This window comes from Cynocephalus volans, chromosome 10 (assembly GCF_027409185.1).
Source record: "Cynocephalus volans isolate mCynVol1 chromosome 10, mCynVol1.pri, whole genome shotgun sequence".
In the NCBI taxonomy this organism is placed as follows: domain Eukaryota; kingdom Metazoa; phylum Chordata; class Mammalia; order Dermoptera; family Cynocephalidae; genus Cynocephalus; species Cynocephalus volans.
The window spans coordinates 83085937-83097947 of NC_084469.1; the positions used below are offsets into that span (position 1 = coordinate 83085937).

Below are 12011 nucleotides of genomic sequence, written 5' to 3' on the forward strand. Positions count from 1 at the left end.
TCTGTGTACATATCCTTAATTTCTTTGCAGATGTTTCATTCTGTTGGCCATATGATCATCATGCATTTTTGTTTTTGCCATTGGGTCCTCTCCACTCCTGTCCAATCTGGATTCATTCTCTAGGCCTTCTGCAGACATACTATTTCGAGACTTTCCCTTTGCTGTTCTTTGTTCAATCCCTATTTCTTGGATCTTGTGCCATTTTTGTCTTCACTTCTCATTTACTTCAATGAAGTGTGTCCCTCAGGAAGTTCCTGAGAAAAGATGCATGTTAGGTCCTTGCACGTCCAAAAACTTTTTCTGCTCACTCTTTACATTTTAGTTGGCTTAATGTCTTCTAGCTTCATGGGTTGCTGTTTTAAAATCCAATCCTATTTTTTCTCCTAATCCTTCCAGTGTAACTTGTTTTATTTTTGATTTTGGAAGCTATTAGAATCTTTTCTTTATCCCTTTTGCTCTGATTTTATGGTGATGTGCTTTGGTGTAGATTATTTTTCTTTTATTATGCAAGGGATTAGGTGGCCCTTTCAAACGGGAGGCCTCAGTGGAGGCTTTTTGAAATATTCTTATATTACTTCTTTGATAATTTTTGTCCTTCTTTCTTTCAGTAATTTCTATCAGTTGGTTATTGGTCTGCCTGGGTCCATCCTTTATTCCTTTAGCTTATCTGGTTGTTTTTTGTTGTTGTTTTTGTTTTACTTTCCAGGAGTTTTCTCAACTTTCTCTTCTTAGCCTTCTATTAATTTTTTATGTTAGCTATTATATTTTTAATTTCCAAGGTTTTCTTTGTTCTCTTACTTTTGTTTTCTCTTAGCATGCTATTTTATTTTAATTGACACACTTTCTTCTGTCTCAAGTGTAACTTTGAAATTTTCTTTGGTTCTCTTCATTAGCTCTGATTTCTTCAGGTTTTTTATTACTATTTGTTCTAGCTCTTTTTAATATTCATTTTTCTTCAAAAGGCAGTTATCTATTCATATTTATGAGTAAGGCACTAAAGAGCTAATTGGAAATGCTTTCCCTGGTAGGACTTCTCTACTCTTTCTTGCCCCGTGTCTATACTCCTGACTGGCCGATTCTAGGAATATGGTAGGTAGAGCTGGGGCAAGGGTCAAACTGTTCCTTTTGTAGACTTTCCATTAACTCCCTGTTTTTAGCAGAAGGCCAAAATTTTATCCTTTTCTGTAACTTAAGTCCTTAATGCCTGAGACTTTCCAGAAATAAACCACTCGGTTCTTGCCTTGCTGAGTGAGAGGGAAAAGGGACTATCACTGATGCATTTAGAAAATAGTTATCTATAGCCTAATTGGAAATTTGCTGTTTTGCTATTTGCTCTAAGTAGAATTAAATATAAGTTGAATTTAAGGCCAGTGTTTTTGATTGGGTCACTCAGACAATTATGACAAGACTCCAGGATGTTAAATTTTCAAGGTTAATATAATTTGAGATTTATTTTATTAGCAGATATATAAAATTAGTTATATATGTTTGGATAATATGTTGCCAGGTTTGATAAAAATGTATTTCCTACTGTGAATGTTGACTACCTTTCAGAAATAAAATGATTGTTTAATTTTCACTGTAAATTTTAAATCTACATTAAAAAACACTAAATATTTCATAAAAAATATCTTTTAATAAAATCACAGGGATATTTCTTGCTGCTTTAGCAATTAATTATGAGCCTCCATTTGTTATAAACACCATTCAAATGTCTTGGTGTCCTTGATAAAGGAACTAAATAAAAGGACAGTGTTAGTCACTGCTTCAACATAAACAAGTTTTCCTTTGATATATTTTAGATTTATATTGTTTCTTAAGACTAGACTGCATTCATTCTGAACTCTTTTGTAGACCAAAGAGGTTTACGTACATGAGGGATGATAAAATAATTAAAGAAGAAAGTGAGATTAATTGGTTCTGTAAAATTTTAAATTGAAAATATTTTTGTATGGTAGAAATATAGAGATGTTCTTTTCTAATAACTTGTTTGAATATTTTTAAATGCTTGCTTCATTTAGGAATCACAGTGCATTGATAACAAGTGTGGTGCCTGGGGATTATGATGGGGATTCACAAATGGATGTCCTTCTGACATATTTTCCAAAAAATCATGCCAACAACGAATTAGGAGCTGTTATCTTCTGGGGACAAAATCAAACATTAGGTGAATTTATTTTAAGAGTTTTTAATATTTGTCATTGGATAAGAAAGGTATATGTACCAAAAATATTGTTCTGGGATCAGTTCCAAAATGCTGTACTTGGATGTCAGTAATTGTAAAAAAATTTTTTAAAGTTTATTTTCTGATTTTTCTTTTTCAACCAGGACCAGTCTGGGGTCAGTTCGAGAGAACAAAATCTGCTCTTGCTAGCTTAAAGAAGAGAGAGATTACAGTGTTTTAAAGGTTTCCAGATTTATTGAGATGGCTGAAGAACAGACTCTAGATTGAGCTTTCAGGAGCAAAATCCCAAGTACCATCAAGGAAGCTACTACCTCATTTAACTATCAGAAGTGGCCAGTTGTATAGCAGCTGCCAGAATGACGCTGTGCCTGCTATGATTCTCACCAGCAGAATGGATGCTGCACGAGGCCTCTTGATATTCCCAAATTCAGTGAGCAGACATCGAGGTAGAAATAGCAGAAGCACAGCTTTTGCCTCACTCATGCCTTTAAACCTCACAGTGTTTCTGGGCTGACAAGTTAGCTCAGTTGGTTAGAGTGCAGCCTTATAACCCCAAGGCCACGGGTTCAGTTCTGGTACTGGCCAGCCACCAAAAAAAAAAAAAAAAAAAAAAAACCTCACAGTGTTTCTGATTGGCAAGGCTTAACTTTTATTTAGCATCTCAGATGCAAGGATATGTGGGAAATGCTGTTTTTGGTTTCTAGTCTCCCCAGTACAGGAAAGCACAAAAAGAGTTGAAGTAGATGTTGAGAGTAAGTCTGCCATATTCATTAACAAACCTTCAAGTCTTATCTGAAAAGCCAATTAATTATACCTAAATAGATAACTTTGTCCATGGAGCCAGATTTCAAGGGAGACAAATGGAGTTGTGTTTCTGTCACGTTTAGCGTTATGAGCTGTAATCTCAATATTTTATATTCATTCAGTCAATAAGAATTTAAAGAAGGAGTACCATATACAAAGCACTGTATGATAAGCATGGACATTTCAGAGTAAGGTAGTTGATTGTGCATGTTTTGGCTTCTTTTCCCAAAACTTTGTTAATCGCCAACTGCTCTCTCATGCTAAATTGTATAGAGAACTCAGCTAAGAGATTTTTAGGTGGGTGCCTCAGAAGGAAGTTATCGTAATAGTGGTCTTCACTGTAGAATGAACTCTCCCGATATTTTATCTTTATAAGTTTCATGTCCATTTAAATTAGATTTATAATGTCTCATTAATGATAATAGTTGGAATAAATTAGAGATGAATCTTGAAAAGAATAAAAGAATATTTTCCCTAAGTGAAGATATCAAAAGTAACAGAAAATGCCTGATAATTTATATATATATTCTCTTTTTACAGATCCTAACAATATGACAATACTCAATAGGACTTTTCAAGATGAACCACTAATTATGGAGTAAGTATGTGCTTGCTTGCTTTGGAATGATTTTAAACTTAAACACATAATAAAATCTTTACATAGGAAACTACTTTGTTAGTAGTACTCAAATTGACACTAAATTCTCTCTCCCTTAAAGCTGATAGGGGCTTATACTCTTGATTACATGATATTTATTTGCCGTGATAGAGGAAAGAGAAAAATGAAATTCATCATGTTGTGAAAAGGAAGAGAGTTGTGTTTTTGCTTCACTAGCTTAGAATGTGTTCATTATGGACCTTTGTTCTTGTTAGCCATGTCGTTACTCAAAGAATTTAGATAGCTGTTTTTGAGTAAAACTGTTATGCTTGATTGACGAATATGAAAGATACAGTGTTTCCTTCAGAAATTTAGAAAGATTTTTATATTAAGGAGAAATTTTTGTCCTTGTTATAACTGTTGTTTTGTGTTCTCATTTATTTCCTAAAAATACACTCCTGTAACAGGATAATTAAATCCAAATTTCTGGTAGGGTATTTTGGTAATGAGGTAGAAATCATTCTTGGAACTAAAGCAAAATATGGCCATATTTTTTTTTTTTTTTACCATTACTGCCTTTCTTACAGTTATTAAAATCATAGTCATTCAGCAATAGGTCAGTGGCCAATAGAAATCTGAACTATAAATCCAAGGATTAATCTTCTGAAAGGTACTCAGCCTGATTTCTATTATAGTTGTGAATTTTTTTTATTTTTGTTACGATGTTCAATGACCAGTATAAATTTTTTAACAGCTAGGGATTTTTGAGGGGAGTTTATTGCTCCTAAGCCCATCTAAATTTTGGTCATGATTCTGAAATAAGTTTCTAGTAATTAGAGCTGTCTCTTTATTACTCACTAATAGACTAGCTTATGGAGAAGTTATAGACATTGCCAAAATCTCATAACAGAAGTTTATTTCTTGCTCATACTACATGTGCAGTTTGGGTCAGCAATTGGCTCGGCTCTATGCCATCTCTTGGAGAGTCAGACTGTCAGAGGCCTCTCTGTCTTTGTAGCTGGGCCATCTGAAACACGTGTTCTTCTCATTGTCATGGCAGGCTTAGAGACGGCTGGAGGATCCAGTAACAAAAATCAAACACTGTGCTTTGGAAGTAACACATGTCACTTGTGCTGACGTTTTATTGACCTCAACTAGATATTGCTGAACATTCTAATGTTTACCACACCTCCCAAAAGTTTTTTTTTTTTTTAACTTTTAAAACTAATTAGAGGTGAGAATTTAATAGTTACTTAATATTGTAAATGTTTTCTTTTCAGCTTCAATGGTGATCTAATTCCTGATATATTTGGTATCACAAATCAGTCCAACCAACCACAGATACTATTAGGAGGGTGAGTAAATATGATTATAACCATGTAATTAATTGAATGTATTGTTGCTACTGCAGGGACTGTGTGTCTATATGAATGGAGTGCTTTAACCATTGGGAAAAAAAAATTGTTCATTGGAAATCCTTGCTCTTAAAGATTTTTAAAAGAGCATTTGGTCAACATAAGCTTTCTTAAACCTTTCAGGTTTGATCTACAACTGCTTTCTATATAGACACAGCTTGTTTCTTTTAATTCCCTGGAAATTAGAGATATAAACTTTCCAAGTCCCGATTAAACGTTGGTTTATTAGATGTTTTTGGAAATGGAAAGATCTAATTTAAATAGGATGGATAGCTGCAGTCTTGATTGGATCCTCCACTTTAGTCATGTTAGCTCCCAGACTTTAGTTGGTAAGCTGTGTTTCTTCTTTCCTTCATTTGTTCAGTGAACAATCAGTAATTGCCTAAAAATGTAAGCACTCCTCCTCTAAGCTCTGAAACTTTTCGGTGTGTACTTTATCCTTGAGCAGTATGTATGTTAGTCCTCTCTCATTATCCAAGCATGCAATCCTTTGGAAAAACTGTCTGAAATCTTGCAACTCAAAAATCTCTGTTATAATTACTCTGGATTTAAATAGAACTGTCCTCCTAGCATAAGAATTCATCATGACAAGATACTTTTCATAAGATATCTTCAATCTGCTTAATTTTTTCTGTTTCTGATAAGGCAAAATTTAGTTCAACAGTACAGAACACATTTATTTACTCCTCTGACTTTCTGGAAAGTGCAGAGAACCACCTTTATCAATCTGTCTTCTGCAACTACATGGCAATCTAATGAATTTTCTCTCTATGTTTTGTAGAATTAGTGTGTTTTTATGATTAGTTTTCAAAATGTGATTCATAGGCATACGGATGCATAAATTATCAAAATTTAAGGTATTGTGAAGAGAAACTATCATATTTCTTAACACTGTTTTCTGGAGGTTTTCAGTAAAGAATATGGGTGTTTTGATTCTAGTCATAGTGAACTTTGAAAGAATTATTGTGAATTTTGAATGAGAAATCTGTTTGTTTTGTCCCAAACTCTGAAAAATATCTGGAAGAGACTCCTGCTTTAGACACAAATTGAATGGAGATTCTGATTTGCTTTTGTGGCCATGTCTAGGAGGAACTCAGGATGGGTGGGATGAGGTGAACAACATAGGCCACTCCACTCCCACCACAGCTAGTTGAGACTGTTCAGGAAACTGTGTCCTTTCTTTTCCTCTGTTCAAAGGCAGATGTGATTGAGAATGTGGTGATGACTTCTGTCCTGGTTCATTTCATGTTCATCTCCATTTTGGTCAAAGAAATAATTGGAATATCTTTAATTTGATATAGTTTGGCTTTTAGAAATTAAAGCTTGCGAAACAGCTTTTGTTGATATTTCAAAAAGTAAAACTTTTAATATCTTTATGGAGTTTTTAATTTAATCTATAAGAAAACTATTTAAATGTCATGTGATAGTATCATAACTTATTTGTTCTGAATTCTATATTAGATTTTTTCTCTGATCCTTCTTGAAAAAGTATGGCTTTTAAAACTTACTATGCCTAAACACATGTTCACTTGCATTATTTATGTATTATATTCTGGTATACTCCAATATACTGGAATAGTACTCTGGTATTTTATGATATATCTCATTTAAACTTCAGTTACACATTAAACTATAGTAGCTAACCATACTCTAAGTGACAAATTTGAATCCAAGATTATTTGTCCTGATGCCGATTTAAAGAATGAAGTTATATAAATTGACAGAAAAGAATTTTTGTCGATAGCATTGTTAGGATGACTGTAGCCTAGCAGTATCATGATTCAGACAGCAAAAAGCTGAACATGTTTCTGTGGGAGCCAACATTAATATGTTACTAAAATAAGATAAATATATTCAGTTTTATAAACAATAGACACAGGCATAGACACGTAAGTGAAAAAACTATCAGGATCAACATTTTGGACTATTCATATGACCTTGATTGGCAGCCCAATCCTATTTATCAAGGAGTCTAAACTCACTTGATTTATCCAGAAATCTGTGTTTTGCAACTTAAATATTATGCTTTATGGGTATACCATACCCAAGATCACCTTAAATTTAATTACATTTGGCCAGCACCTTAGTTTTAAGGGAAACTTGTAGTGGTCTTTATTAGAGTGCTAAATGCTTCCATAGGATTGTGCTGGAAAACCCAGGCCTATACTTGGCCCAGTACAGACATGGAAATCAGAGGTTTCCCACAGTTAAAACTAGCACAACCAGTTTGTCTGGAGTAAAGGTGCAAATGCTCAGTCTAAGCAGACAGTGGTAATACGTAGAAGTAACCCTTGTAATTGGTGTAGTGGAGTTTATCTGACAGAGAAAGGAAGGGTGCTAAATCTACTGAAGTGCAGGAGATAATTGAAGTGTGTTAAATGGTCAAAGGTGAGGCTTCAGTTTGCACCTCAACTTTACTTTATAATGACTTGAAATAATGTAATAATGTGCCACATTACTTAGAAATAATACCTAGCTATTAAGTATTAGAGCACCTTCTGCCAGTGATGTGAGATTATTGTTAATGAGCATTTTCTATAGGAGGGTATTTGAAACTGCTGTTACATAAGCATTCAAAATATTGTTTTTAGTATTGAAGTGAAAACACTTGTGTGTGTAATTTTAATCAAGACCATATATCATGTTGGTCAAATCTTCTATGACTCACATATTGAGTTCAAACACATTTCTGGACCAGGCCCAAGTTGTATACTTGGAGATATTAATGTTAAGTATGTGACAGATATATACTTTCCCAAAACTCTGTTTACTTCACAAATGATTGCATGAAAATTTTGAATGTAATAATAGTGGCACTAAAAGTAGCCATTTTTAACTGTTAGTTGTGGTGGTAGGTTTCTTCCCTCTGTTATCAGAAAAAACTCTATCCACTATTTAAGTATAGTGAGCTATTGTCAATCTGGAAGGACTAAATCACTATTTTCCATCTAACATTTCACTTATTCTCACTTTCTAACCAATGACTGATTTAATTAATCATCCTTTATTTTTACTGCTGATTTTATTTGTTTGCCGATGCATTTCATATAATATTATAAATATTTATCTTAATGAAATAATAATATGATGTATCACTTAAATCTATTGAGTAGAAAGAATATGAAAATTATGATGAGTTGTATAACAGAAAATAAAACCAAATAATCCTCAAGGCGCAGCTTTTAACTTTGTAATCAGCATTGGTACTCATAATCTTAACCAAAAAAGGTGGCTTTGAAATGATTCATGTTTTCATAGGTTTCCCCTTCCTTTCTCACCCCATATACCATTTATATTTTTAATGCTGTTGTTAAAAGGAATCCATTAGAACTTGAGAAATCAGGTTTTTATCAGTATTTCCATGGAAACATTACATCAGTTTTCTAACTCTTCTCTTTTCCTAAAGAAACTTTGCTATTGGAGATAAATTGATTTATTATCCCAATGTTTCTCACCCAAGCCTTTTTCTTTTCAAAATTATACCACAGAGATAGTGAAAAGCTTTTGGCAGATGACTTAAATTTTTATATGCTGTGATTATTTGAAGTGGCATGACATAATTTCTTAAGGATCCATAATTTTGATTCCTGGAGTCCCACCAGATGCTTTTGAGGGGTCAGTTAAATGACCGAAGATTCTCTGGTGATTTATCATACTGCTTTGTTTTGGATGCTAGTTGGTAGTATTATATTTAAATTAAATTTTGTTTGTTTCTAAGTAAATGGTTTAAGATGTTGCCCTCAAAATTTAGTCATCTTGCTTTTATTTAAATCTTAATTTTTGCATGTGTATTTATAGTAAACATTCAGAAAGATATTATCCTTTTGAGAAAAGGATAGTTTTATGCTTTCTATGCAAATAAATTTGATAGTAACACTTCATCATAAAGGTAATAATTGATAATATTTAAAAGTGTCTTGAATTCAGCATATTTTTCTTAGCATGTATCAGAATTATGTGTCTTCCTTTGAGAGGAAGCCATTTTGTTTTATCTCATTAGTATTTGCATATGTATTATAAAAGAGTTCATTTTAAAACTGGTATAGTTAGAAAAAGTCATTTATACAGCAGACTTTGAATAAGATTAGTATATATTACAATTTCAATGTAGGGTAAAATGCATCAGAATCATTTATACATTTATAATTTCTGAAAATATAGGTTAAGTCCTCTTTTATTAGATTCATTTTGCATTTTTTAAAAGTTTATGTGCTGTTGAAAATGCCCTATAAATACTTGATTCTTAACAGTATGAAGGTCTAAGTTCTGTGCTCTAGTTCCTGAGTGAGTTACATGGTAGTCCTGAGTGGAGGTGTGGGTTCATTTGTGGGCTTATGCTTCTTCACATTGCCTGCTCATTTGTAGTATCTGCCTGTCCTAGGAGCCAGTGCTGCTAGTCATGTCTCTTAGGTGTAATATTACTGTTGCATACCCTGTAGAGGTAGGAGTATTGAGACAAAGTACAGATATGGCTGAAAAAAATCTCCATATTTCCTCTTATGAATATAAGATGTTATTGCTGAGAGGTCCTTAAGATTTTAGGCAAATCACCTTCTTGATCCTTGGGTTTCATAGCTTTTCTTATCTAAAATTGATGTGTCTGAGAATGTACCTATTTTCACTGTAACTTTCTTCTCCTTCATATATATTCCTTACCCTTCTTAAATCTTACCAATGGTGCATTTCCTGGTGAGTAAAAACCCATATGCACCAAACACAGGGGAAACCTCCTTTTATGGGTAATCCAGATATCCGAAATAACAGAACATCTAGTCTTTCTATTTCTTATATGTATTTCTCTTAATGTGAAGCTTGACTGCAAAAGCAGGCATTTTGGTTCACATAGAGATAGCCTAAATTAAGATGTACTAGAATGGAGTCATAGTAGAAAGACATTTTGTTTTAATGACTTTGCCTCTTTCGTCCCTTGACTATTGTGAAAGAATCAATTATTATTGTTGAGAGAGCCAAGCAAAGAGAGCATCCATAAGAAACACCGAATTCCAAAAGGCAGATCTTTCAGCTATTCTTAGTACTCTATCCCTAGGACACATCATTAAATGGAAAGAAGTTACCTTTCATTCCAAAGTAATTTTGGATGATGACAATGATTGTTTTCAGTGTGACTGGAATGTTCTCTAAGGCTAAAACATTTTTGTAATTTCTTTCATATTAGACATGCATTTTTCTGTAATGTAGCATTATATTTTATCAAATCACATCAAGAAAATTCCATTTAAAGTTAACCATCTTATGAAATTTTATCTTTACTGTTTTCTGTATCATATTAATTAAAAATAAATTTACATGCTGGTTTCTGAGCCAAATAATTTTTTGCAGTATATAGCTTTCCCTTTTATTAAAGTCACAGGAAAAGTTTGCTGTGTTTGATGAAATGAGAAAGAAATGGTATTATTTCTGATTTTTATTCTCTATTTTTATTTAATTACTCCAAAATCCAGACCCAGAGTTCAATGCGCAAACACATTTACTGAAGGACTATTATGTCATTTATCATACAAATTGTAACAAATTATTTTGCTGCATTACATTGCATTGCTATAAGTTAACTAATAATAAATAGGATGTTGTTTTATGATCGGGGTTTTATAACCTATTTTATAAAAATAGATAAATGAATTTTATCAGAATTGCATTATTTTAATCTTGACTGCTTTTGGTTAATAATCTATCCTACACTATATATTCTGTAATTTTGTAGTATTTTTTATAATATTCCTTGAAACACTTAGGTTTTTTTATTAAGACATAATTGATTATATATATTTGCGGGGTACAGAGTTGAATATCAATATCCATTCACAATATGTAATGATCAAATCAGGATAATTAGTATATTCATTATTAGAAAATGTGATCATTCATTGTGACCCTTAACCAATTTCTTGTGAACCGTTTTCCCCCTCCACCTTTCCCACCTCTAGTCTGTTCTTTTTGAAAAGTTTAATTTATTATTGTGATTTTTGTTTCTTTCTTGCTTTCTGTTTTTTTAATTTATTTATTTTTTAGCTCCCACTTATGAGAGAAGACATGAGGTATTTCTCTTTCTATGCCTGGCTTATTTCACTCAACATAATTTTCTTGAAGCTCATCCATGTTGCTATGAATGGCAGAATTTCATTCTTTTTTTATGGCAGTGTAATATTTCATTGGGTGTATATACCACATTTTTCTTATCCAGTCATCCATTGATAGACATTTAGGTTGGTTCCAACTCTTGGCTATTGTGAATAGAGCTGAGATAAACATGGGAGTGCAGGTATCCCTTCAACAAGATGATTTCCATTCCTATGGGAATCCCACCAGCAGTGGGATTGCCAGATTGTATGGCAGTTCTATCTATAGTTGTTTGAGAAACCTCCATACTGGCTGCACTAATTTACAGTCCTACCAACAGTGTAGGATGGTTCCCCTTTCTCTGCATCTTCACCAGCATTTGTTATTCTCTGTCTTTGATAATAGCCAGTCTAACTGGGGTGAGATGGTATCTCAGGGTAGTTTTGATTTGCATTTCCTAGATGCCTAGTGATATTGAGCATTTTCTCGTGTACCTGTTGGCCATTTGTATGTATTCCTTCGAGAAATGTCTATGCAGCTCCTTTGCCCATTTTTTATTCAGGTTAATTGTATTTCTACTGTTAAGTTGTTTGAGTTCCTTGTATATTTTGGATATTAATCCCTTGCTGGATGCATAGTTTGCGAATATTTTCTCCCACTCCGGTGTCTTTTCTCTCTGTTTGTTAGTTGTTTCTTTTGCTGTGCAGAAGCTTTGTAGTTTGATATATCCCGTTTGTTTATTTTTCCTTTTGTTGCCTGTGATTTGGGGGTCAAATTCATGAAGTCTATGCCCAGTCCTACTTCCTGCAATGTTTCCCCTATGTTTTCTTCTAGGAGTTATATAGTTTCAGGTCTTATATTTAAGTCTTTAATCCATTTTGAGTTGATTTTGGTATATTGTGAGAGTTACGGGTCTAGTTTCATTCTTCTA

General features: G+C 33.1%; 1 protein-coding gene across 1 annotated transcript in view; it reads left to right on the plus strand.

Annotated features, from left to right (window-relative positions):
- The window catches only part of ITFG1 (integrin alpha FG-GAP repeat containing 1), a 256540-nt gene that overhangs the window by 4205 nt on the left and 240324 nt on the right, over positions 1-12011 (plus strand). The window contains exons 3-5 of the mRNA XM_063110734.1: positions 2022-2167; positions 3530-3587; positions 4868-4942. Of these exons, the coding sequence (XP_062966804.1) occupies positions 2022-2167; positions 3530-3587; positions 4868-4942 (279 nt within the window). The remainder of the gene's footprint in view (positions 1-2021; positions 2168-3529; positions 3588-4867; positions 4943-12011) is intronic.